Genomic DNA, 27,031 nt, shown 5'->3' with positions numbered 1-27,031 from the left:
CCTGGAATTAGTATCAAATCAGTGGGTATCAGTCTTCTTTCCCCTGGAGGAATAGTCTCATCCCTACTGCTACAGATATCAAACCCAATAGAGCCCTTTGTAGCTACTGAGGGGTCTGATGCTCTGGCACTAAGCTTTTCTAATTTTAGGGCCCCCCAACTTGTATCGGTTGAGCTGCATCCAACTCCTGACACAATTTTTGAAGGCATCAAAAGCACAACACAGACAACAGATTCAAAGTTCCAAATTAAATTGTTTATTAACTCAAATATCAGGATGATTGAAGGCCTAACTTGCCCTATAAAGGTGGGAACAAAACTAAGGAATGTCTGAGTCAGAAAGTTCAACATAAAAAGTCTGTTTGTGTCCAAAACCTATCCATGTCTTCTCAACTAAAGCTTTACAATGTGTAGGGATGTCAACAACACAAGTAAGGGTGATCAACACAAAGTTCGGAGCTTATTCCAGCTCTTAGCTTCCTTTTCTGCTCCCCTTTCCCAAGTTCAAGAAGGTTCCACAAATCATTGGGGTTCCCTTCCCCAAGTTCTAGGCAATAGAGTTCCACAGAGCCTCAGGGTTTTCTTCCCCCAGGTTCAAGGCAACACAGCTCAAAAGAAAAGATTCTTGAAGGTTCTGTCCTCAAGGCAACATTAAGTTCACCAAGTCTCAGGATATCCTTCCCGAAGACTTCAACTTGCCAACCTCCACTTGGTTCAATGTTCAAAACAACTTCAAAATCCTTTCCTCCTGGATAAGCTTAACTATTCACGCAGCTTATTCCATCTTTTTCTGCTTTAACAAGGTCTTTAGCTTTCATATTTGAGGGTTCCCTGGTCGAGGAACAGCTGTCAGACCACACGGTCCACCCATTACAGGTTGCGCAACCAGGAACCATGTGCTCTTTCACAGGTTCTTCCGCCTTTACTCCTGGGTGGATGTTCACACTCACTTGGCTTCTCCTCGTCAGCCTCTTGGCTTTGCCACACTATATCACACAACTGGCCAGTCATTGGCCTTGCCACACTGTATTCAGGCTCAAAGGTTAACTTAGTGGTTATTTTACCCCTTTACCACCTTGCGGCCATGCTCTCTCACAATCTTCCACTCTTGCTTTCTTGCCACTTACTTTGCTTTCAAACAGACAATGTTTGCATTTCACATTGCTTTTTATTGTTATGGCTTAAAAAAAGATTTTTTAAATAAAATCAACCTTTCAATAAAAAACATACTTAAAAGAAAAACAGAAAACAGTTTACATTATTTAACAACACCAGTGCAAAACAGTTAATAAATTGTGAGATAACAATTCATTATCATTAAAAGGGAAACAATATGACTTGTTCTGAATTAGGGAGTAAAATCTCCAAAGACAAATTAAAGTTTATCAATTGTAAAACCACAGACTCGCTTGTTACTAAAAACACGTTCACATAAAATCTTCTCTGTTACACACCTATATTCCTTAAAACAATGGTATAAAAACAATTTCCTTTTTGACAACAGTTCTGGACAGGCGACCACTAAATGTCTCAGGGTCACTCACTATATGTTGCACAATCAACTTTGCTTTTGGTCCTCAGACCATTTTAACCAAATGCCCAAAATATCTCTAGTTGCCATGAGTTAAAACAGAATCTTAACAACAGTGCTCTATATTTTAGTTATAAACTTGTCAAACAGGCAATTGACCCATCAAGTAATTTCTGTGCTCAATAAAGGCTTATCATTTATGCCCAGTAGGGGCACTGATTTTGTTAACTTCCAAATCAATCTGTACACATTTCTGAGAAAACTGAAATTAAAAAGAATTTCTGCAACAGAAGTGCATTCATTTGTGCCTAAAACCACACTTGACTCTCTTAGCACATATACCATTGCAGACATCACCAATACTGAAACTCTTATGTCATTGAATCAAGATACTGCTACGAATTGTGACACTATCTATTAGACACTTGGAAATTAAGGAATTAAAACCGAAATCTAAATTCACGCCCCAATTAGGAATGGAGAATGTTATTGAGACTTTCCATAAGGCAATTACTAAGGATATCCATGCATAGCTGAATCGATCAAGATTACCACAACAAAAAGAAGCACAAATCCAACCTAAGTAGGGAACAGACTGAAGCTCTAGAAAACGTAGCCAAGGACAAAACCATTACAATTAAAGAGGCAGACAAGGGTGGTAATATTGTTGTGCTGAACACTACTGACTTCATCCAAATGGACATGTCTTGTCTTGCCACCCCTTTCTGCTATATACCTCTTAAATGTAACCCTATCAGGAAAGTTGTGACAGAACTTTTGTATTTATTACAAGTATGGTATGACAAGGGTTTTCTAACAGACGAAGAGAAATCATTTCTGACCAATACCAAGCCCACCATGCCCACCCTATATTTTCTACCTATAGGTCACAAGTCATTTGCCATACTGCCTGAAGTAAGACCTATTATGAGCGGTATAGGGTGGGCTACGGAGGGTCTCTCGCAATATTTGGATGAAGCTCTCAAAACTTTCGTTATTACCATGAAATCCTACATTAGAGACAGTATGCATGTGTTGCAGTTCCTCAAGACTTTGAAATGGTAACCAGATTTTTACTAGCCACTTTAGATGTCTCACAACTATAAACCAGTATTGATCATAATTTGTCAATCAAAACCATTGATTATACATTTCGCAATGCATCTGCATCCTATTTGAAACATACTGAAATGCTTAAGGATTTTCTGAGATTTATTCTTTGTAATAATGTCTTTATTTTCAATGATCAATACTATGTACAAGTCAAGGGAGTTGCCATGGGTGCTAAATGTGCCCTATCCCAGGCAAATCTCTTTATGGCTTGCTTTGAGGAAGTCCACATATATAATCAGGAACCTTCTAGGCTGGCAACGGTTCATAGATGATATTCTGATTATATGGAAGGGACCTAAGGAATCCTTGGATGAATTTTTGAACTTTATCAATAACAACAATTTTGGTATTCATTTTTCAGGACATGCTAGTCCTTTGAACATTGATTTTCTGGATTTACACATTTTTATTGAGGATGGCAGCATACAAACTAAAACCTATCGCAAACCAACTGAGGTTAATTCAGTGCTTCTGGCTCAGAGCAATCACCAACGATCCAAGATCAATAATATCCCTGGTGGGGAATTTTATAGGGCTAGGAGGAACTGCAGTCATGATACTGACTATGAAGAAGAATATAAATTGCTTACACAACGTTTCTTAAATAGAGGCTATAATCCACATATTATTAGATCGGCTGTTAACAAATATACGAATAAAAAACAATCTGATTTTTTAGTTGACGGTAAGAAACAGAAACAGGAACCACAGCTACCATCATGCAATTTTCTGAGGATTATTAAATATTGTACCGTTTGGCTTTAAAACACTGGCATATTCTGAAATTAGATAAGGATCTGCAGCACTTTTTGTCAGAATATCACAAATTTACTTTCACTAGGGCACCCACGATTAGGCAAAAAGTTAGCCCTTCTTTCATGTGCAACACAGAGGAAATTACTGACAAACAGTGGCTTAAACAAACCAATGGTTTTTACAAATGTGGCAATTTCTGTAAATACGCTCATTAGAATTCTAAGACATGTTGTGGTGATTTTGGCAACGAGATCAGGATTGACAACTTTATCAACTGCAAATCATGCTATGTTGTATATGCCATTATGTGTCTGTGTGGCAAGCTATATGTCGGCAGCACTATCAGCCAGCTGAGAGTGCGCATACAAGAACATTTGGCAAGCTTGAGGAATACTGATCCCAAATCACTGATGGACATTTGGTTATAAAGGTCGTAAGGGAGAACATTATGAACTCATCTCTCCACTTCATGTTACAGGAAGCTCTGCCACTCTGTTTTTCTATTAGGCAATGTGCCTCCAGTTTTCCTAAATCTTTCTGGGTAACCATTAACTGAGAGATTCTATATCCATCCTATATTGCATTCTAGAAGATCAGGATATTAGATCTGTCCTGTGTCTTACTCACTGCTGCTTGCTTCTGATATACATATCAATATATATTAGCTCTGATCACATAACTGTTATGACGTTTAGACCTTGCCTATACTATTCACAACACTACCAATTTTTGTAACACCTTCATACATATTTTTTCTCTTGTTCTTTGTGCTAACAATCATCTCTCCTTATTTATGGCACTCATCTGTCACAACTGACTTCTTGCCGTTTGCTTTCTCTTTTTATATATTCTAATGACAGTCCGTCTCACTTTAATCACCCTCAGCGTCCAGATTTTCTCTATGCTTTCTATTTAATATCATTGAATATTGCAAGAGACTTGCACTTTCTTATTGCTCATCTGGTTCTGGCGGTTATTGACTTCCTATTATTTTGAAATTCAGAAGCATTTTCGCATTGTTTACATGTGATGTCATACGCTGGGTGCGCGTATGACGTCATCACGTTCTGACGCATCTCCGGCGTTTTTTAAATGGGAAAAGTTATGGTACCAGCTCCTCGCGATTTAGCTACTGTTTCTGGCAGCTGCCCTTGCTCACGGCATTCAACTGACTGACATCCCATACTTAACACGCATTTAATTACCGTAAACTGCAGCCATTTCCATATTGGCTATATTATGGAAGATACAAATGAAATGATCATCCCCTCGGATTTCTAATTGCTTTTCAATTACCCCAATATCTGAACATACGCGGGTCAGACTATGACTGATCTTTCTCACCGTTTGAGATTTCTTAAGAACTATGGGATAACACTTTGAGAACTCTAGTCTTTCTAAGAACATAATTTTAAATGTATTCTCTTTTTACCTTATTAGGGCAACATTCTGACCTCATGCGATAATGGGCAGTGTAAGCACGGATTGGCACCACACTATTATGTACACACTAATCCACCTGGATTATACCAGTGTATTTTGGGGATTGATTGATCACTATAAGGTATGTTCAATGTATTCTAAACACCAGTATTTTCATTATCAACATTTGCTAGATATGTTGAAAGCACATTTTCCTTACTATCTATTTTTTCTTTTAATCTGAATATTCATAACAGAGAGGAATTTATGAGTTGAATATTCATACGGTAAGTCTTGCTTCTCTACCGTCTAAAATTTAGCACGGTATGATCTCGATATAGGTGATGCATAACACCTATATGCACATCTTTTGGTGACCGTCTTTGGTCAACTTTACTCATGGCACGGGTCTTAAGGATCACCTACACACTCTGGATCACCATGGGTGTACTGTCAATGGCTAAACAGACTGTATTTACATAATACTCATCACACGCTTCAAGTTAAAGGGACTCAATGTAGTTATGACTTTAATACAATAGTATACACCTGGCGCTTTACCAATTTCAGATATTCTGATGAGATTTAATGCTTTTGTATTCTAATTGATGCTTTTTGTTTCACATATGCTCGTATCTGACTACCCCCGATCCCTGACCTGATCTGTGACAATAATGGTATGTTTTTATTTTTCTTTTCTTTTTTCAAATTGTTTATGTTAATTATACAATTTATAACCGTGGCGTATACTTTGATTGTTTCACTTATGCTTTGCAATATGCGTCTTGTCAAATGTGTTCATGGGAACATTTTGTAACAGCCTTGAAAACGACCAGAAGTTCAAAACAAGTGTCGGCTGTCCATCACCTTCAATTAAATTATGTTTCTTTCATATCAGAACTGATGCCAGTATTATTATTGATAAAATGTTGCTTTTAGTAATCCACTGAGGGTTGTGCGCAAGTTGCCTTTCCAAACCCCCAATTCTACTGTTTCCAAATTCACAAACCCTGTGGGTGGTTTGTGGGAATAGTGAGCTTGCTGACACCTATTACATTGTGCAATAGTTATATTTTCTCTTTTGATCTTTTGTATCTTTATAGGAATTAGAGAGTGGTCATTAGCGCACAAGAACTTGATTGAACCCAGGTACTTAATTCACTTTCATTCACTGGTGCCTTGCTAGGAACTAGTGATGTTTTGGAAAAAACCCTCCGTCTGAAAGTGCTGAGCTGATACTTAAAGTGCAGCATTGTTCATCTCCTCTGATCTGTTGTCTGGGTTAATCTCTCCAAGTTAGTATGTTTTCACACATGTGAAATGATGGGAACGAGACTCTCCAGATTCAGGAAATCTTTGCTTAATGGTCAGCTTTAATCACTATGATGGGCGGCACATATTCATCCTCCTATTTGCATTGTTCCAGAGGTAGCTTCTTGGTGCATAGGCTTCCTCCTCTATGAGCAGTCTTGTATACATATGTTTGTCAATGAAGTTGAGCCTACGACAACTGCGGCTAGATCTGTTGCTTTGTTCCACATTTGGTTCATGTGGTAATGTCATCACACTGTGCCTTGATATGTGCACTGGATGGTAATCTCGGTGGGCAGATGCCTCCATAAAAGAGGCGTGTATGTCTGTGATTTTGTCTCGTATTACAGGTTTGAGTACTTTTATCACGTGGAATTACATTTACCTATAGGTATTAAAATGGTATTCTGTATGGGTAATGTTCACTGTGTACAGGTTCTTTCAAGGTAAATTAGATTGTTTTGGTGACTGAACTGTAGCTATTAGAAGGATTTGCTCGGGTGTGTTTTCTTTCATGTAAAACCAACCTCCTTTTGTCACTGAAACGTGTTTGGCATTCTGAGCATTGAAAAGGTTTTTCTCCAGTATGTTTTCTCTCATGTACAATCAGATTGCTTTTCTGACTGAATGTTTTTGGGCATTCAGAACACTGATAAGGTTTTTCACCAGTGTGTTTTCTTTCATGCAGAATCAGGTGGCTTTTCTGACGGTATGATTTTTGGCATTCAGAGCACTGATAAGGTTTTTCTCCAGTGTGTGTTCTCTCGTGTACAATCAGATTGCCTTTCTTACTGAAGCAGCTGTGACATTTTGAGCACTGATAAGGTTTTTCTCCAGTGTGGTTTTTCTCATGGAGAACCAGACTGCGTTTGCGACTGAAACTTGATTGACATTCAGAACACTGAAAAGGCTTTTCTCCTGTGTGCCTTCTTTGATGCAGAACCAGATTGTGTTGGCGACGGAAACCTGTTTGACATTCCGAGCACTGATAAGGTTTCTCTCCAGTGTGTGTTCTCTCATGTCGAGCCAGATTGCCTTTGTTACTGAAGCATGCTTCACATTCAGAGCACTGATATGGTTTTTCTCCAGTGTGTGTTCTCTCATGTTGAACCAGATTGATTTGATACCTGAATGTTTTTTGACATTCAGAACACTGATAAGGTTTTTCTCCAGTGTGTTTTTTCTCATGGAGAACCAGACTGCGTTTGTGTCTGAAACTTAATTGGCATTCAGAACACTGATAAGGCTTTTCACCTGTGTGTCTTCTTTGATGCAGAACCAGACTGTGTTGGTGACTGAAACCTGTTTGACATTCCGAGCACTGATAAGGTTTCACTCCAGTGTGCGTTCTCTCATGTCGAGCCAGATGACCTTTGTTCCTGAAGCATGTTTGACATTCCGAGCACTGATAAGGTTTCTCTCCGGTGTGTGTTCTCTCATGTCGAGCCAGATTGCCTTGGTTACTGAAGCATGAGTCACATTCAGAGCACCGATAAGGTTTCTCTCCAGTGTGTGTGCGCTCATGTTGAACCAGATTGATTTTGCGACTGAAGCAGGCTTGGCATTCAGAGCATCGATAAGGTTTTTCTCCAGTGTGTGTGTGCTCATGTACAGTTAGATGTGCTTTCCACCGGAATCCTTTCTCACATTTTGGGCACTGGTACACTTTTTCTGGGGCTTTGCTTTCTCCAGGTTGGGTTTTGTTGAGGAAGTGTTCCATGATAAATGCTAACCTGATCCCAGGGACAGGATATTATTATATCCTGCTCAATATTTATCTCCCAAAGAGCCCTTCCTTATACTTCCGTATTGCATAATAGAACTCCATTCTGAAGTTGACGTATGTTCATCTCTATGGGCTCTGCCAGTTTCTTAAACAGTCCAGTTTTCATGTAGACCATCTACTGCGTAGGGATCGCCTGTGAAGAGTCGGGCTGATTTCATGACGATTGATTTTCTACCAAATACCACCAATATAAAGTTACTGAACCTAAGTTATACACATGTTAAAATGCATATACTGATGGAAACAAAACCCATGTTAGTGTTTCCTCCCTCAGAGCCTTCGTTCAAAAGTAGAGTTGAGTTGATATTCTTCTCGACTGCAGTGTGTGGGTAAGTTGATCACCCCTGCAGGATCTTTTACATAACAAGTGTTCCTTTTGAGGCAATGTTTCCTTATGGTTCGTACTTTAACTGGGTTCCAGTTTATCTCTTTGCTTTGTTTACTTTTGAAAAGCATTTAATTCTCCTGGGAATGATCGCGCTTGGTGATACGTAATGCTGAGAGAGCAGAAACCGCTTTCAGAATCCATAGCTTTATAGCTGTAGAGTTCTTGACCTAAAAGTCTTCTTGAAATAGTTTGCATTTGAGATCTCAGGGATATCTTCACTTTATTCCAAGTAAAGCAGTTACTTCTGCAAATTTTTCAGAGAACACATTAGCACATTGTTTCTTCTTTTTGTTTCAGTCACCTGTGGAAGTAAAATGACAGATTACATGTCAACATGTTCAAAAGCATATAGACATACTATGCATTGGCTACTTCAGTGTTCAATGGCAGCAATTTGAGAAGTTTTCGAGCACTCTGTGGACAGAGGTAGTAAAGACCAATAATAATTATAATCTCTTTATTGTGTTTTTTTTAATAGTGCCTCATGCTGGATCCCTCCCACTTTCAATAACAGATGTTACACCCAAGGGGAGAAATGAAAAAAACATTAGTAGCTGTGGGTCTAAAATTCTACAATACTGTACGCCCCACGCTGCAGACATCATCCAAGTAACCTATATTCAGGAAAGAAACTCAAAATGTGTCTGTTAAAGAAACCCTATGCTAACGGGACTCTCCTAACAGGAATGGATGATCCACCGACTGTATGGACGCCATCAAGGTTATTTGGGTAGATATGTGGGAAAGTAGACACAAACGCAGCAAAGTGAATCAGAGTTCGGTTATTTAACTCACCCACCCCCACGAGAAGAGGCCCGCTATCTCAGAACCTTCCATTTGCCTGCCTCTCCCGACCACACATGTGCAGTAACAGATACCTCTGTGCTCATTCAAGATCTCTAAACTTTCTTCTGAGACATTACCAAAGAAGAAAGCCAGCATCAGTGTCTCTCGCAAGACACCACCCAACAAGAACCAAACAAGACAGCCAGAATCAGTGTCTCCACCAAGACCATACCCAACAAGAAAGCTCGAATCAGTGTCTCTACCAAGACCCTACCCAACAGGAAAACCAGAATAAGTGTCTCTGCCAAGACACTACCTAATACAAAAGCCAGAATCAGTGTCCCTACCCAGACGCCAACCAACAAGAACGCCAGAGTCAGTGTATCTGCCAGGAAACCTCTGGAATGCGGAAGCCTGAATCAGTGTCTCTACTAAGACCCTACCTAACCGGACAGCCAGAATCAGTGTCTCTACCAAGACACTACCCAATACAAAAGCCCGAATAAGTGTGTCTACGAAGACCATACCCAAGAAGAAAGCCCAAATCGGTTTCTCTACCAAGACCCTATTTAATACAAAAGCTAGAATAAGTGTCTCTACCAAGACACTACCAAAGAAGAAAGCCAGAGTCAGGGCCTCTGCCAAGACACTACCAAAGAAAAAAGCCAAAATAAGTGTCTCCAGCAAAACACTTCCTTATACAAAGGCCCAAATGATATGATATGATGTGGCATTTATAACACGCCTGTACACAGGAGTTTCTAGGCATGACAAAACATGGAGGGGGAAACAAAGGCAGGACAAAATAATGATCTTACTATGCCTTGTGTCATTCAGATCGCCCAAGTGCAGGGAAGGGGAGAAGTGCCAGAGGGGAAGGGGGAAGTGCAGTTAACTCGCAAGTGCAGCCAGTGGGTGGCTCATAAGTGCAGATAAGGGACTGTAGAGTTTCAGATACAGACCCTTAAGTGCGGGGTGCCCAGAGGCAGTGCGCGTGAAACTGGACATGCAGGAGCCTGGACCAGAGTTCAGAGGGTGACCAGTGTGCAGAGCAGTCAAGTGCATCAGCAGGGGAGAGGAAGAGAGAAAGCAGAAGCTAAAAGGAAGGTCTTGAGTTGTATCCGTAACCAGAGGTGGTTCTACTTATGTTTGAGAAGCAAAGAGCCTGTTCCAGAATGAGGCCCCAGCCGAGGAGATAAATCTGCCCCCAACTCTCTGCTTGGAGAAGCGTCTTAGAGTTGGAGGTTGATGAGTGGAGAACTCGAGAAGGAAGATGTTTTGGAAGAGAACGTTGGAGGTAGAGTGGTCCCAGGCCCCAGAAAGCCTTGTAGATCATGCAGAGGGTCTTGAAGTTGATCATTGCAGCCACAGGGAGACAGTGAAGAGATTTCAGAGCTGGAGAGATACGATCCCTTGGCTTGAGGCCAAGGACAAGTCTCACAGTCCTGTTCAGAATAAGTCATAATGGTCGAAGAGAAGAGGCAGGAAGATTTAGAAAGAGGCTGTTGCAATAGTCCAGCTTAGAGAGGACCAGAGCTCTGGAGACAGTGATCTTCTGGGGGAAAGTGAGACAAGGAAGAATACCTCTAAGGAGGTCCAGCTGATAGTTTCACTTCTTAGAGATGTCAGAGATGTGAGGTGAGAAGAAGAGGGTAGAGTGAAATCAGTCTCTCTACCAATACCCTACCCAACAAGAAAGCCAGAGTCAGTGTCTCTGCCAATACAAAGCTTAATACGAGAACCAGAATGCAGGTTTTCTGATGGATTAGACACAGCCCAGGCTGTTACAAGTTTGTGTAATGCTATAGAAATCTGTACACTCCAGGTTTATCATTGTGTTTATTACTTCAGTGAACAAGTTTCCAGTTCTTTGTTTATCTTCCAATGTTTGCTTAGTTCTTTCAGTGAGGCTATTGCTAAGAGGAACTTCTTTTTCTGAGAATTCTGCAAACATGTTTTTTTCAGGCATGGGTTTCATTTTATAACATATTAAAACTTCTTTCCAGGCAATATGGGCCTCTAGCGATAAGTGACCCAGGTCGTATTGGATAACACTGATAGGTACTGCCAGTGGCAACCTTAAAACTTTCTTTCAAATAAATCCTTCACGGTGGCTGACATCTTTCTGGACGTGACTATGATGAATCTCAGTCCCGTAAATCACCATGGGCACGATTTTGGATTTATAACATTTATAACATTTTAGGAGAGGGATTATAGAGAATTTACCAAATGTATGGTTAAAATTCCTCATCTGCGCTCTTGCTTTAGGAGCCTGTTATTATCAATTTTCCCAAAGCGACCCCCAGAGACTTGCTCCAATTTGTTGCTGAAGTCCTCAATGTCGCCTGATGGCCAGAACACCTATTTTTCCCACTTCATACCTCTCCCCTGCCCATATGTGTCTTAGAGCCTGAAGGAATTAGCAAATGAAGAGAGACTGTCAGATGGGCATGAGCACTAGGAATGCCATTTTCTACCTGGAATTTATATTCATTTTTATGTAATTCTTCTGAAGCAAAGGTGGATTTCTGGCCACTACTCCATGTTTTTGCAAAAGCCGCCCCCCACTTCTTTTTTTATAACTCGCTTAATACCCGAGTTCAGTTTCCAAGCGCAGATCCGGGATTCAAACCTCTGTTGCTCTGCGTGGTCTTGCTTCCAAGACCAGCACGTTGCCCCTGTGCCATCCTCCGTTCACCTGTATTTCTTCCTCATTCAGATTACTTAACTTCCAGCCCTCAAAGAAGTCACTCCATCTCAGACCTCTAACATCTTGCAAGGGCTTTTCTTTACAAATGTGCAGCAAATCTGTGTAATTCTTAGAATCAAGACAGTTTGCATTAAAGTCATCTGCTATGATGACCGAGCCTCCTGGGTGCACCTCTTCCCACTAGCTCAGAGTTTCATTTAAGTGGTCAAGCAATATCTCTTGATTATGATCCCCATAATTACAATACACATCCACAAGAAGTAAATGTAAGCCACCCTCTCTCATGGTTACACACCTTGCAGTTCGTCATCTATAATAACCTGGTTGATCGTGTATACATGTTTTTACCCCAATAAGGAGCCCTCCTTTAGGATGCCCTGCAGAGACACAAACTGGCATCTGTTGGAAAATTGAGTAGCCATCAAGAATCACTTTTTCCGACAGGAAGGTTTCCTGCAAAATTACGAAATCATGTTTAGATAGCTCTCCACTAAACCCCCCCGCTTCACTTTCCCTCTGGGATTCTGTTCATTCTTTCTTCTAAAAATGGCTCCCTTTCTTGATTGTACATAGACCAGCCATTTTCATTATAACTTTCCCAAGAGGGGGATACTGGGTGCTCTATAATGTTGCAAATGTCAGAACCTCTCTGGCAAATTTCGTTGATGGAAAGCAGAATTCTTTCTCTTGTTAAACAAGAGCTAGTTGTGATTTTTACCACATCCCATCTTTTTCCATCACAAAATTCTATTCGATCAATGTCATTAGAACAGAAATTTTGGAGGCCCGGGATATCATTTCAAATTGACAGGATCTGTGGCCAATTAAGATATTTTAAATCATAGTATTTTGAAGACTGCTTCCATTACAAAGCTTTCCTGTAATTCGTGCGGAACTTCAGATTCAGGAGGGTGTATTTCTGTGGTGTTCTTCTGGTAGCTGCTCTTCCATGACGCAAGAGTTTTCTTCTTCTTCAAGACTCTGTTTCTCGTGTCAGCAGATGAGATCCCAAGAGCTGTATCCTCGCTCTTATTTGTCTCAGGAGGGGGGGAAGCCATCAACTCTGCTAAATTGGGAGCGACCAGCATTTCTGCTCAGTTAAACCAAGAGTGTTGTGCACCTGGTTCATGGCTTTACGTCCCTGTTGACTTATCTCATTGTCAAACCAGTGTGAGATGAACCCTCTGCTTTTCATACAGTGTTTCATTATTATGGAGATCTTGTAGCAATTCTCTGGGATTTATTTACATTTCTCCTTCTGTCAAGAGGTGCTTATTCGCAATAGTTGGAAGTAGCCATTTCTTCAGGGCTCACCCTTGTCTTGTGGGGCCATCCCTACAGCTCAGTCGAGGGATCTGCGCTGGAGCCTCTATGTGGGGATCTGGCTTAGGTGTGTTCTGTAGATCTCTGGTTGAAACCTGTAGCCAGACATTTTGTTTCTGGCATAGGAATGTCTTTTCTACCCTCCAGTTTTGCTGGTGTCTTTCTTGTACTTGTTCTGTGGGGTAATTTGGGACAATTGCAGGACCACAGGTCTTCGCCAAGCTTGCAGAGGGTAGTTCATTGTCTTTTGGCAATACTTATCCCCATCAATATCAATTAATCAGTACTGAAAAGCAAATTCTATGCAGTCTTTAGTCCCTATTAAACGCTCTTGTCTTACAAAGAGGGGGCCTAATTCCAGGCCTTCCTCTTGTACTGGGTTTGTTGGGCCTGGTAGGGAGTCAGGGTATAGCTTCCCCGTCCCTGCCAACAGCTTATTAGTTCTCTTTAAGGACTTAAGCGATTCGTTTTTTTTTAATTTTCCTCTCCATATTCAATAAGTACCCTTTGGTTCTTTTTGCAGCTTGTTTATTAGTTTGTTTGATAGGTTTTGGCTGCTTAATCGAGGTTTCTTGGGTGCCAATGGCTCCCTTGTTGTCTTAGGCTGGTCCAATTCCACTTCCATTGCACCGAGTCGTAACAGCTCTTCCAGCATCTCCTCCCCCGGAGGTGTGTCCATGAATGAGGAAGGAGTTCCTCCTTGGCATGGCAGCAATAATTTCTGATGCGGCTTCAGAAATTATCAAGTCGCTTAGTTCTGCTTCATTGACTTCCAGGTCTTCCGGTGGAGAAAGTTTACTAGTTGCAATTAAGACAATGTGCCTTAGAATATCTTCAGTTTTCCATGAAAAGGCAGCAGAGTGAATTCTGTCTATATATCCACTAAGCGGCTTACCATTCCCTGCACTTCATTCTTTAAGAAACATTTTACTTCGTCCCTTTTGGGCAGTGTTTCTATAAGGGCAGCCACGTTGTTAAGTTGTAAAGGTGTTTCCTTGTTTCTTCCTTTAGAGTATCAAACACTTTTACCAGTGAGGTTAATACAAAGTTGAACGCCGCCAGCGTCTGATTGACCATGCTTGTGTCCTTTGGGTTTCCATTTTCCAGAGGGTTTGCATGGTCAGAAGAGTCAAGGTCAGAAGATGATTGGTCTTCCATGGGGGTGTTGAAGAGCTGTGGAGTATTCAACAAAGAGACCCGTCTGAGAAATTCCTCAGATGTTTCCGCGGGTCCCTGAAAGCTGGATATTTCATCCTGGACTCCATTGCCTCCCGACCTGCATTACATACACAGCCTTTCATTTCCAGAATATAGCAGTCGGTTTTGGGCGATTCTTCAGGTTTGAGTGAGAAGCATTCCCCTATTTTTCTCTGTATCGAGTGGCTATTGATGGTGAAGTCCAAGTTGACTGTTCCTTCTGTCCGGGCTTCCGTTTGTTCTTTGACACCCAGTGTTTGCTGATTTCGGCCAGCGTACCCCCCTCACCCACCTTGTGGAATGTCAAAAACAGTGCACATTTGTTCCGTTTCTAAGCTGGGCAAGGAGTTTGTTAGAGTCTCTATATCCGAAACTCCTCCCCTAGCCTCGCTTCTTAGTTTCATGCTGTGTGTGATTTGGAACTTCAGTATTATGCCAAAGGTCCTCTTATACTGACGGCTTATATAGCAGGGCAAGGTTCATTAAAATGTGCCTAGCGGGAACAAGAAGCTCCTTGATTAATGAGCCGTAGCAAAAGGTTCTTTGTATGCTCTAAAGCCCCACATACAAAGCTCTTTCCAGTCTCCTTCCCAAAGTAATTAGCAATGTAGCCCCTCCAGCATTCAGGTCACAGCGCCCTGTGCAAAGAAATATACTGTGATTAGGAGACATACTGTGTTGTTTCTGTCAGTTTAACCCAGTCGGCCGGTCATCGTTTCGCTGTTGGGAGTGTTTGAGCCTCTCCCCGCTGACCACTGCCAAACACTTGCAGCACCTTGCTGCGCTTTCGCTAGTCTCCGGGGTTTTAAAGGTTGCAAGTGCCTCTGGGAAAATTGCTTAAAGGCACAGTCGCAGGCAATATCACTCCACTCGAGAGTAGATTTCCAACTCCTTCACTATTAGTAGCTAAAGAGTCCCCAGAAAGGCATTGTGTTGGGAACGTACCTCAAGATGTATGAAGACACGTCAGGACTCAAGTAGAATGTAGATTCATACTTCAAAGTCACTGAAAGTCCAATCGTGTGATCTCTGATATGGAAAATTTCCTCATGCCCGTAAATATTTGAGGACAAATTCACATTAGCTCTTACAGCCATTATTGTGAGGCCTCAGTCGCTAGGGCTGCCGGCACTCCAGAAAGTGCTGACTTTGCTCGGAAGGCCTTGGCGTCAGTAAGCGGCAAAAGGCAGACAATGGCTGTGATGCGTAGGATAAAACGAGACTGCTACCTAATAGAAAAGCACAGAATGGCAACGTTGAAAAAGGTAGCACGCAGCCCTCCAGGCTACATCTCAGGTTGGATGTTTGTAGAAGGTTTGTGTCATGTGACCAAAGGAAGCAGCAGATCACTGAAAATCAAAGATGAACGCGCAGGAGTTTGTTCCCTAAGCGAGAGACTGCATCTTCCCAGGACTGGTAACCTCTTCCAAGACCTTATAAACGTGTAGCAATAGGAAATCATCTCTTCTGGTCGGTAAATAGTGTACACGCGTGTGATTTGGGGGCATTTGTGGTTGTTGTTGCTGCTTTCTAGTTTGGGGGTGGGGAGACAGGCTGCTATTTTGTATTGCATTGCAGTATAATCTCACTGTGTTCCTTGCTACTCTCTCAAATGTCATTGTGTGGGCTCCATTTTTCCACAACTCGGTGTGTTTACTCTTTCCATCTTTTATTTTAACCCCTCCTAATCCCAATTTATCTATCTATCTATCTATCTATCTATCTATCTATCTATCTATCTATCTATCTGTGTATGGTCATTATCGGGTTGGTTTTAACAGGTGGTCCATATAAAAGGCTATGCTTAGACTGGGCCGCTTTTTTAGGCCTAAAGCCATACTGGTTTGGAATATTTCTTTATTCCTCCGAGGATTAAGGCAGAAACGATCAAAGCTGAGTGTTCTTAGGAGGATCAAATAAAGGTGAAATGACGTTATTTCCAAAACTAGGATGGACAACACCATAGTATTCTGAAAAATAAGTGTCTGTCTCTGCAATGACTGAATGTCCCAAGCTTTCATCAATAATTCAGCAGCTTAAGGCGTGGCCAACGGACGCGGCATGAAGACGTGAGCTCTCGGTGCTCCTGAGGCCGTCAGCCGTATCCTGCAATATCCTACAAAAAAAACTATCTCCATGTGAAGAGAAAGATCTTTCCGAGTGTCGGAACATAACGTCTTTCGCATCCGGTGGTCCGAGTGTGCAACCGACAGCCAGTTCCAGAGAAATTAGCTGCTAAAGATTCGGAGCGTCCGCGTCTTGGAAGTCTCCAAGATGGCCGCCGGGCGCTGTTGAGCGCGAACCTAGGGACGCTGCAAACACCGATCCCCGAGGAGGAGGTGCTGTGGAGAGACGGTCGCCGCTGCGGAGGGGGGAGACTGCCCTTCCTCCCCCCTGCGTGGACCAGCTTATTGCCGGAGGACGGGTGTCTGAGGGAGCGGACCGGCGAGGAGAGGAGACCCCCAACCCCTGGCCTTCCGAGTGGAAGCGGGCACCCCACACACGGCCGAGCACCTGCCAGCCTGCTATCTACCTGCCGCGCCGCCGACCTGTGCCGGGGGGAGAAGGCCGCAAGACCCGGTAAGGAGTGGCGGGAGCGGGCCCTGAACTCAGTCCATCTGCCCGGGGTGCACTGCCGGGGAGGAGCCCCCTCCTGGGCGCCAGAATCATGCGAGTCCAGCACTCACGATCTCCCACCAGCTCCAAGCAGGGAAGGGCATGCCATAACTGGACACCAGACTCGCTCATAACAACACGGGAACAAGGGACCACTTGCCTGAGCCGCGCACGCCCAGAGAACGTTGGGCCGGCCCGAACACAATGACCTTCTGAACAACGAAGTCAGTTTATCTCCGTGGCGTAACGATCAGTTCCCCCCAACCGCAGAACGTGCTTTGCAAGCCTGCTTCGCAAGATGGGAAAGGACAGGTCGAGGAAAACTTCCACACAAAGCAGGATAGAACAGTATGCAACCACCCCGCTGTCCCGCTCACCAGAGAGACCACCAGAGAGACTAGCATCAGCTCAACCTGAAAGTATGGAGGAAGACATCTCCCTCAGGGATGTAATGGGCGCCATTGCCAGCTCCAGGACATCCATGGAAAAGAAAATGGACGCTATAGGGGCTGAGGTATCTCTGCTGAGGCACGACTTGCAGAAGTTGACTGCACGCACTGGAGAGGCGGAAGCACGCATATCGGAGACCGAAGACAACATGCAAGCAGTTAACCGCCAGATAACCGGCATGTTACAACGTATAAAGTCCCTGGAGGGAAGAGTAGATGAAGGGGAAGGTAGATCACGGCGCAATAATGTCCGCATCCTAAAAAGGCGGAAGGAGACTGCATGGAGCTGTTCCTTGAAAGATGGCTATTGGATATATACAATGCTGAATCCTTCTCCAAATTCTTTTCCATCAAAAGGGCCCATCACATCCCATCGGGCAGGATCACCCCGGGTGCACCACCGCGTGCAGTCATAGCAAGACTTCTGAATTATAGGGACAGGGGTGCCATATTACAAATGGCGAGAACGAAAGGGTCCATCACCTTTAATGGCTCGAAAATCTCCTTCTTCCCTGACTTCACGAGGGAGGTCCAAAAAGCGCGCCAATCCTTTGACCCACTTAAAAAACACCTCCAATCGTGTGGAATCAAATATGGCCTGATTTTCCCCGCTCAACTTAAAATATACTACAAAGGCACAACAGTACACTTCACGAATCCCAAGGAAGCATGGGATTGGGCAGAAAGACACATTGAGGGTGACTGGAGTGGAGGGAAGAAGATTGGAAACAACCGTAATAGGCCACATCCAGAAAGACCACCAGACAACGACTCACCACAGAGACAGGTGGACGTGGCACAACAAGGGAACGCATGATGCAAAATGACGATGGTTAAAACAAATGTAATCATGAGACGTGGAAGAAAGCGAATCCAAACATAACGTGTCTCACATGATAGGAAGAAAGTAATGGCTGACGGCTCATACCGTCCCGCCCCCTCTCTTTGGCAAGAAACGTACACAACGATAGGCAAAGTTCTAGATTGCCTAGATATACTGTTTAAGTAAAGTTTGAACTGTTGAAAGGGCGACAGATGCTTCGGTTGGGGATGAAGTATGGGGAGGGGGGAGTTCGGGACAAGTTCACAAGTTGGAACCACTCAATGAAACACTACTTGTTACAGAGGATAGTGATCACTCAGACAGCAATTTCTGTTCCCTGCTGCGAATCAAGCGAGTCCAATGCCCATGCTAAAGGAGACCTTATCCCCTGCTGGAACCATACACGCATGCGCAACCCTGCAGGATAACAAGAACAAAACGTTAAAACTACTCACCTGGAATGTAAACGGCCTGGGAAACAGCCTGAAAAGGAGGCTAGTGAGACAGTTCCTGAACCGACACAGCCCGGACATAGCCTTCCTAACAGAAACCCATCTGGCAGGTACTTCCAACGCGCTATTTAAACGATCGAACTACCGCACAACCATACAAGCCGGTATTACTATGGGAGCCAGAGGGGTATTGATGTTAATCCATAACAGGCTACCGCTCACCCTCACCAAAATAATACAGGACACCGGGGGCAGATTTATATATGCCACGGGCACGCTTTGGAACAGGTCGATATCCCTCATGGCGATCTATGCCCCACCGGCTCTTCAGTCCAGACTTATGGAAGACATTACGCCCCTACTAACCAGCGACACCTCAGATGTTCTGGTCCTGGGAGGTGATTTCAATGACGTCATGAATAATGTACAAGACCGTACGCATTTACGCAACAGAGACCCCAATCGCCGAACCAATCTGGCCACGTTTGCAGAGGCTTTTGGCATCAGGGATGTGTGGCGTGACCTACACCCAGAAGAAAAAGGGTACTCCTTTCACTCAGGAGCGCATGCATCGCTGTCACGACTGGATTATTTCTTCATGCCTGCGACATTGACACACACAGTAACGCAAGCTGAATATCTTCCGCGGGGCATTTCGGATCACTCCCCCCCTACTCCTATCACTTACAACGTGCAAACCAGCTCCTCCACCGAGGTGGAGATTGAACAACTATTATCTGGGTTCTCCTGAGCTAAAAGAACGTATACAAAATGTCACAACAGAATACTTTGAGACCAACACGGGGACAGTGGAAAGTCCCGCCGTACTTTGGGAGGCATATAAACCGGTACTACGAGGAGCCATCCCCAGCCATCAAGCAAAAACCTCACAATCATGAACATTTACTTTGAACCACTCCCTCCCTGGGGGTTCTTGGCCATTCTGCGTTGCATTTCCTGTCATCATTCTTTGATGGAATGAGTGCTGTCTGCTCCAAAGGCATTACAGACTCTCCAAGAAGAGGGTCCATATTCAGGCCAGCGTCTCTGTGGTCTATAACAACACAGACAAACTACTTCAAATCTGCAAGGAGCTGGCTAATCCTACTGCAATCTCCACCTCTCCTGTTTCCTTGCAGTCCCTCTGCTCGGCTCTGGCTTCTCATTTCCCCACTAAACCCCAGGATATCCTCTCTCTCCCTCTCTCGGGCCTCCTTTGGCCGCCTCTCCCCCTCCTCTCCTTCTTTCCTCTCTCTCTGTCCGGTAACACCCGATGATGTTTCTAGACAAGACTGATCTATGAAAGTGTCTTCCAAACAGGTACTCCCATGCTCTTTCAGAACTATCAATGACCACATTGCTTCCCTTGCTCCAGCCTTGGCCAATTTCTGTAATCACTCTTTCGCCACTGGATCTTTCCCCTCTCTCTTCAAGCACTCCCTTATGCACCCTCTTCTAAAAAAGCCTTCTGCCTATCCCTCCTGGCCGGCAAACTATCGGCGATCGCCATCAGTCCTTTCCTGGACAAACTCCTGAAAAAGCTGTCCATCTCCCAGCTAACCCTCCACACTGAATCTGTTGGTTGTCTCCATGACCATCAGTCTGGCTTCAGAGCAGCCAGAGGCACGGAAACTCCTCTTCTGAACACCTGTGAAGATCTGCTCTCTAGCATTGACTACAACGCTCCTGCTGTCCTTATCCTTCTCAACTTTTCCTCTACCGTTGATACGGTGAACCACGCCATCCTAATGAATCGACTCCACAAGAACCTGGGCATCACGGATCAGGCTCTGGTGTGGCTGACCTCCTCCCTCTTGGACTGACCCTCCCAGGTCCAACTTGGGTCCTTTCTCTCCATCACCTCTCTCTCCAATTGTGGTGTCCCCCTGGGCTCCATCCTCTCACCCTGGCTCTTCAATGTCTACTATGCCTCTTAGGCCCACCTCATTTCCACCTTCTCTTCTAACTTCCAGTGTTATGCAGATGGCACACAGCTCTCTTTCAGGCTTCCCTCAGCTTCCTCCCTTTCATAGCTCATTCCTGACCATCTATCTGCGATTCAGGAATGGTCCACCCCTAATGATCTCTGCCTCAATGCCAGTAAGACTGAGCTTTTTCTCATTGGGACCCCTGCTCCTGCTTTCCCTGTAGCACTCTGGCTACCCTCATTGGGCCCCCTACCCTTGACCTTCTCGGAGGCTAAAAACCTTCGGGTCATCTGCGACTCCACCCTCTCCTTCTCTCCTCACATCACGGACCTTGCCAAGAAGACCCACTTCCAGCTGCACCTTCTCAGCGGTATTCTACCTTTTCTCCCCTTCCCCCAGAAGCTCACTGTCTCCAGAGCTCTGGTTCTCTCCTGGCTGGACTACTGCAACAGCCTCTTTCTCAATCTGCCTAACTCTACTCTTCGCCCTCTTCAACTAATACAGAACAGGACTGCATGACTTATATATGGCCACCAGCCCAGGGACTGCATCTCTCCAGCCCTGAAATCTCTGAACTGGCTCCTGGTGGCTGCAAGGATCAAGTTCAAGACCCTTTGCATTGTCCACAAGGCTTTTTGGGGCCAGGGCCACACTATATCCAACTTCCTCTGCCTAAATACCTTCCTTCCAGAGCCCTTCGCTCAGCTACCTCAAACTCTCTGAGCGTCAGCCGCTTGTCCAAGCAGAGAGTGGGAGGTAGATCTCTTTATTCAGCAGGTGCCTCCCTCTGGAACGGCCTCCCTGCCCCTCAAACTTGAGCCGGACCACCTGAAGTTCCCGGAAGCTGCTCAAGGCCTTCCTTTTCTCCTCTCCCTTCTCGCTCTGTCTTCCTTGCTAACCTTCCTGTCTGCCTGCCCTGACTGGTTGCCGGTTACCCTCAGAGTCTCACAGGGTACCAGGCGCCTCCATGACCAGTCTTCCTGCACTGCCTCCTGACCTACTGCATGCTTAGGGACTGTAACTGTAACTCCTGCTGCCCCTTGCCTTCCATGCACTTACCGAGAGCTGCGCTGCCATGGCTGCACTTCTGCAGAGCCATGGTGCCCTGATTGCACTTTCCCCTTTCTCTCCCCTGCACTTACTCCTCTCCCTTTCCCCTTGCACTTGTGTTGTCGGACTTGCACGGTCCGGATGACACAAGGCCTAGCAGGATCGTTAGTCCTGTCTTCCCTCTGTCTCCCCCTTCTTTGTGTTCTGGTGCCTAGAAACACGTATGTAGAGGCGCATTATAAATACCATATCATATCAATGTAGGACAGGCTCCCAGTAACCACTGGGGCACATTTCACCGAAACGGGCCATTAAAGGGCCTACCACAGTGAAATGACAGCAAAAAGAAAAAGCATTTCCATCTCGTTTGGTGGAGGGAATACTAGCGTGACAGCCATGGTTTAACCTTGCGCTGTCAGATTCAAAAACAAACCAAGGGTCTTCCCCATGCGCCTGTTCTGAACAGGTGCATGGGGAAGGCCATTGGTTCTGGACATCTTAAAGTGAACCCCTTTTGAGGATACAGGCTGTGCTTTAAAATGCTCAGAAACTCCCTCTTATTTGCGCAAAGGGGAAAGGGTTTCTGAATAAGCAGCACTCATTCAGATGCCCTTTGTGAATTGGGCTGCCACTTTTTTTTTTTTACTTTATTTGTGATTGACAAAACATAGAAAGGAAAGAACAGATGAACATAGCCAATGCTTACATTTTTTTAGTCTCACTGGGTACCTAAGATTCCGCTTTCAACCAAGTTACCACCCCACCGGGTCCCAGTGACTTGACACAAGTATACTACAATTCATTCACATATATTGAATTAGTACATACAAACATGGAGGCAAACGTCAGTTTCATCTGCATTACACATATACTGCCTGAACCCTTGCCATATGTCTTCCGGGAACCGCGCACTCTGCGTTAGACCAATGAGCGCATCCTCTCGCTCATTAGCGGACGTGAGGTTGTGAAGACACTTGGCCCTAGTAGGACATGTACTTGATTTCCAGTATTTTAGCATACAATTTTTGCCAATCAATCATTCCAGATTGAAGAATCTGCGCATTGTAATAGAGACTTTGCCGATGTCCACTAGGAGGTACTTGGTTCTGGGCCAGGGTTGGTGGGATGTCCATGATTTCAAATAATGTGGTTGCTATTGCCAACCAGAAGGCATTAACCTGAGGGCAGGCACAAAACATGTGCATGAATCTGGCCGCCCCACCATGACACTTGGGGCATGCCCTGTGTACATTTGGGAATATTCGTGCCATTCTGGCCGGTGTGTAATGCAATCTATTTAGTACTTTACATTGTATCAAGTAAAATCGGACATTGAGCAAGACCTCCTTCATTAGCTGACAGAATCTCCTCCAGCTCCCCGTCTGTCATCTCCGACTCACATGACTACCATACGGCCTGTGCACTACTAGTCATGGTCTGCCCTTGCTGCACCAAACTGTACAACACTGAGACTGTCCTACGGCCCTCGAAGTCTGAGACTGTCCTACGGCCCTCGAACCCTGACACTGTCCTACGGCCCTCGAACCCTGACACTGTCCTACGGCCCTCAAAGTCTGAGACTGTCCTACAGCCCTCGAACCCTGACACTGTCCTATGGCCCTCGAACCCTGACACTGTCCTATGGCCCTCGAAGTCTGAGACTGTCCTACAGCCCTCGAACCCCGACACTGTCCTACGGCCCTCGAAGTCTGAGACTGTCCTACAGCCCTCGAACCCTGACACTGTCCTACGGCCCTCAAAGTCTGAGACTGTCCTACAGCCCTCGAACCCTGACACTGTCCTATGGCCCTCGAACCCTGACACTGTCCTATGGCCCTCGAAGTCTGAGACTGTCCTACAGCCCTCGAACCCCGACACTGTCCTACGGCCCTCGAAGTCTGAGACTGTCCTACAGCCCTCAAACCCTGACACTGTCCTACAGCCCTCGAACCCCGACACAGTCCTACGGCTCTCAAAGTCTTTAAGATAAAATCAATATATCAGTGGGACTCCGGCTTTTTTTGGAAAGGATGCCCCCAGTTTCCCACATGCCGCCCTCATGCAGTGATAGTGAACACGGGTTTTCTCCCCGGTTTATGCGAGAAGTCTTCTAGCGTCCCAAAGTGTCCCTCTGGAAACATGTCTCCCATTGCTATTACTCCTTCCCTATCCCACTGACCTCTGATGTCCTTGTCCAGTGCCGGTTGCTGGTCAGGGAAGTCCCAAATGTGTAGTTGTCTGTTATAAGGAGTCGAGATGACCAACCTTCTAAATATCTGTGACCAGGCATTGACTTTGATCCTAACCGGGTCAAAGGTGCAGGCGACTACGTACTTGTCATGGAATTTCAGGTTATATGGGGCTGCACTTCGTCATTTTTACATCTACATGTGGTGCCGTGTGATCTGTTCTGTACCAGTATGACACAATACTGTGCTTGGGCCACTAGGTATTACAGCTCAAAGTCAGGGGCCACCATGCCACCCTGATCAAGGGATGTAGTCCGACATTCCCAGTGCAATATCGCTGCTCCCTGATGCCAGAGGCATATAGACGGGCCTGCGCGGCCACATAGGCACATTAGTAAAGATATACAGGAGTTTAGGTAATATGACCATCTTGAGAAGAGACAGCTGACCGGGCATTCATATTGCTAGTTCAGAACATCCCTTTAACTTGCCAGATAACTCTGTTAAATATGTGGTCAGATTATGCATATGCACCAAGGCGTAGGTTCTAGCAACCCAGATGGTCGCAGCTGACCACCAGAAACCCATTAGATCTGGCGGGGTAGGAGTTGCCTCCATCAGTGGGAAGAGCTCAGACTTAGTCCAGTGTGACACCCACATTTCGCACCAAGACTCCCCAGAAGCTGAGTCCTCCGAGCTCCAGCAGGCCCTTGTAGCCTGTCCTGCTCCGACCTCCCCCGCAGCCTCTCCGAGCCCCTTATTATTCCCTATAGTTTGAACCCTAATAAAGGAGTGTGCTTCTCTCATGCCCGTAGGGTACTCTGGTGTGATGCTAGCACCGTGTCCTAGGCAGCTGCCACTGATGTGTGATTGTGGCAGGTCACTCTGGCGTGATGCTAGCACTGTGCCCTGTCCTAGGCAGCTGCCACTGATGTGTGATGGCCGCAGGACACTCTGGCATGATGCTAGCACTGGGCCGTGTCCTGGGTAGCTGCCACTGATGCGTGATTCCCGCAGGGCACTCTGGCGTGATGCTAGCACCGTGCCCTGTCCTAGGCAGCTTCCACTGATGCGTGATTGCAATCTGGCGTGATGCTAGCACTGTGTCCTGTCCTAGGCAGCTGCCACTGATGTGTGGCTGCACATGGCACAGTGGCAACACCATACAGGGCATTCTAGAGCTGTCCATGTGATGAAGTAATCACACTCCAGCACACCCCATCATCACTCAGCAGATGAGAAGCAGTAGGGGCCGGCGGCTCAGGGACCTGCGGCTCGCCGCTGCCAATAATCACACTCCAGCACACCCCATCATCACTCACCAGATGAGAAGCAGCAGGGGCCTGCTGCTCGCCACTGCCCGTTATTACACTCCAGCACACCCCATAATCACTCAACCGGATGAGAAGCAGCAGGGACCTGCGGCTCACTGCTGCAAATAATCACACTCCAGCACACCCCATCATCACTCATCGGATGAGAAGCAGCAGGGGCCTGCGGCTCAGGGACCTGTGGCTCGCCGCTGCCCATAATCACACCCCAGCACACCCCCATCATCACTCACTGGATGAGAAGCAGCAGGGGCCTGCGGCTCGCCGCTGCCCATAATCACACTCCAGCACACCCCATCATCACTCACCGGATGAGAAGCAGCAGGGACCTGAGGCTCGCCGCTGGCAGCACACCCCATCATCACCGCCTTGCCACTGCCCATAATCACACCCCAGCACACCCCCATCATCACTCACCGGATGAGAAGCAGCAGGAACCTGTGGCTCGACGCTGCCCATAATCACACTCCAGCACACCCCATCATCACTCACTGGATGAGAAGCAGCAGGGGCCCACGTCTCGCCGCTGCCCATAATCACACTCCAGCACACCCCATCATCACTCACCGGATGAGGAGCAGCAGGGGTCGCATCTCGCCGCTGCCCATAATCACACTCCAGCACAATCCATCATCACTCACCGGATGAGAAGCAGCAGGGGCCCACGTCTCGCCGCTGCCCATAATCACACTCCAGCACACCCCATCATCACTCAACGGATGAGAAGCAGCAGGGCACGCATCTCACCGCTGCCCATAATCACACTCCAGCACACCCCATCATCACTCACCAGATGAGAAGCAGCAGGGGCCTGCGGCTCGCCACTGCCCATAATAACACTCCAGCACACCCCATCATCACTCACCCGATGAGAAGCAGCAGGGGCCTGCGGCTCACCGCTGCCCATAATCACACTCCAGCACACCCCATCATCACTCACCCGATGAGAAGCAGCAGGGGCCTGCGGCTCGCCAGTGCCCATAATCACACTCCAGCACACCCCATCATCACTCACCCGATGAGAAGCAGCAGGGGCCTGCGGCTCGCCACTGCCCATTATCACACTCCAGCACACCCCATCATCACTCACCCGATGAGAAGCAGCAGGGGCCCGCGTCTCGCCGCTTCCCATAATCACACTCCAGCACACCCCATCATCACTCACCAGATGAGAAGCAGCAGGGTCCCATAATCACACTCCAGCACACTCCATCATCACTCACCAGATGACGAGCAGCAGGGACTGGCGTCTTGCCGCTGCCCATAATCACACTCCAGCACACCCCATCATCACTCACCGGATGAGAAGCAGCAGGGACATGCAGCTCGCTGCTGCCCATAATCACACTCCAGCATACCCCATCATCACTCACCGGATGAGGAGCAGCAGGGACTGGCGTCTCGCTGTTGCCCATAATCTCACTCCAGCACACCCCATCATCACTCACCCGATGAGAAGCAGCAGGGGCCTGCGGCTCGCCACTGCCTATAATCACACTCCAGCACACCTCATCATCACTCACCGGATGAGAAGCAGCCGATGAAAGTTCAGCTCTTGGCTGTTCCTGAGCAGAAGGTGAGTTTCAGCCATCAGCTTCCAGGCAACAAAACATACAGTGCTAGCATGATCTGCTGAACTGCGCATGCGCATGAAAGAGCCTAGGGCAGAGCAGGAATCACTACACGCCTGAGCATGCGCACAGACAACACAAAGCTCCCAGCACACAATCAAGACCAGAGAACCGAACTGCAAAATGTACGCATGCCCCAAACCAAGATAGTTTCTCCCTCGCATGCGCAGTAGTAGCAAACAAGGGCGCTGCCCACAGATGCCGCTATAAAGCGGTCTAAGCTCGCCTAGTGAGCAA

General features: G+C 45.9%; 1 protein-coding gene across 1 annotated transcript; it reads right to left on the bottom strand.

Annotated features, from left to right (window-relative positions):
* Window positions 1-233: 233 nt before the first annotated feature.
* On the bottom strand, window positions 234-26,769 carry LOC138489498 (zinc finger protein 84-like). Its single transcript, XM_069617241.1, has 2 exons — window positions 26,687-26,769; window positions 234-8,607 (listed from the first exon to the last, which is right to left on the bottom strand). The coding sequence occupies exon 2, from the start codon at window positions 7,850-7,852 to the stop codon at window positions 6,584-6,586; it is 1,269 nt and encodes a 422-aa protein (XP_069473342.1). The 5' UTR covers window positions 7,853-8,607; window positions 26,687-26,769; the 3' UTR covers window positions 234-6,583.
* Between the last annotated feature and the right edge of the window lie 262 nt (window positions 26,770-27,031).

This window comes from Ambystoma mexicanum, chromosome 9 (genome assembly GCF_040938575.1).
Source record: "Ambystoma mexicanum isolate Mex_15411 chromosome 9, UKY_AmexF1_1, whole genome shotgun sequence".
Taxonomy (NCBI): Eukaryota; Metazoa; Chordata; class Amphibia; order Caudata; family Ambystomatidae; genus Ambystoma; species Ambystoma mexicanum.
This window is presented reverse-complemented; position numbering and strand designations above follow the sequence as displayed.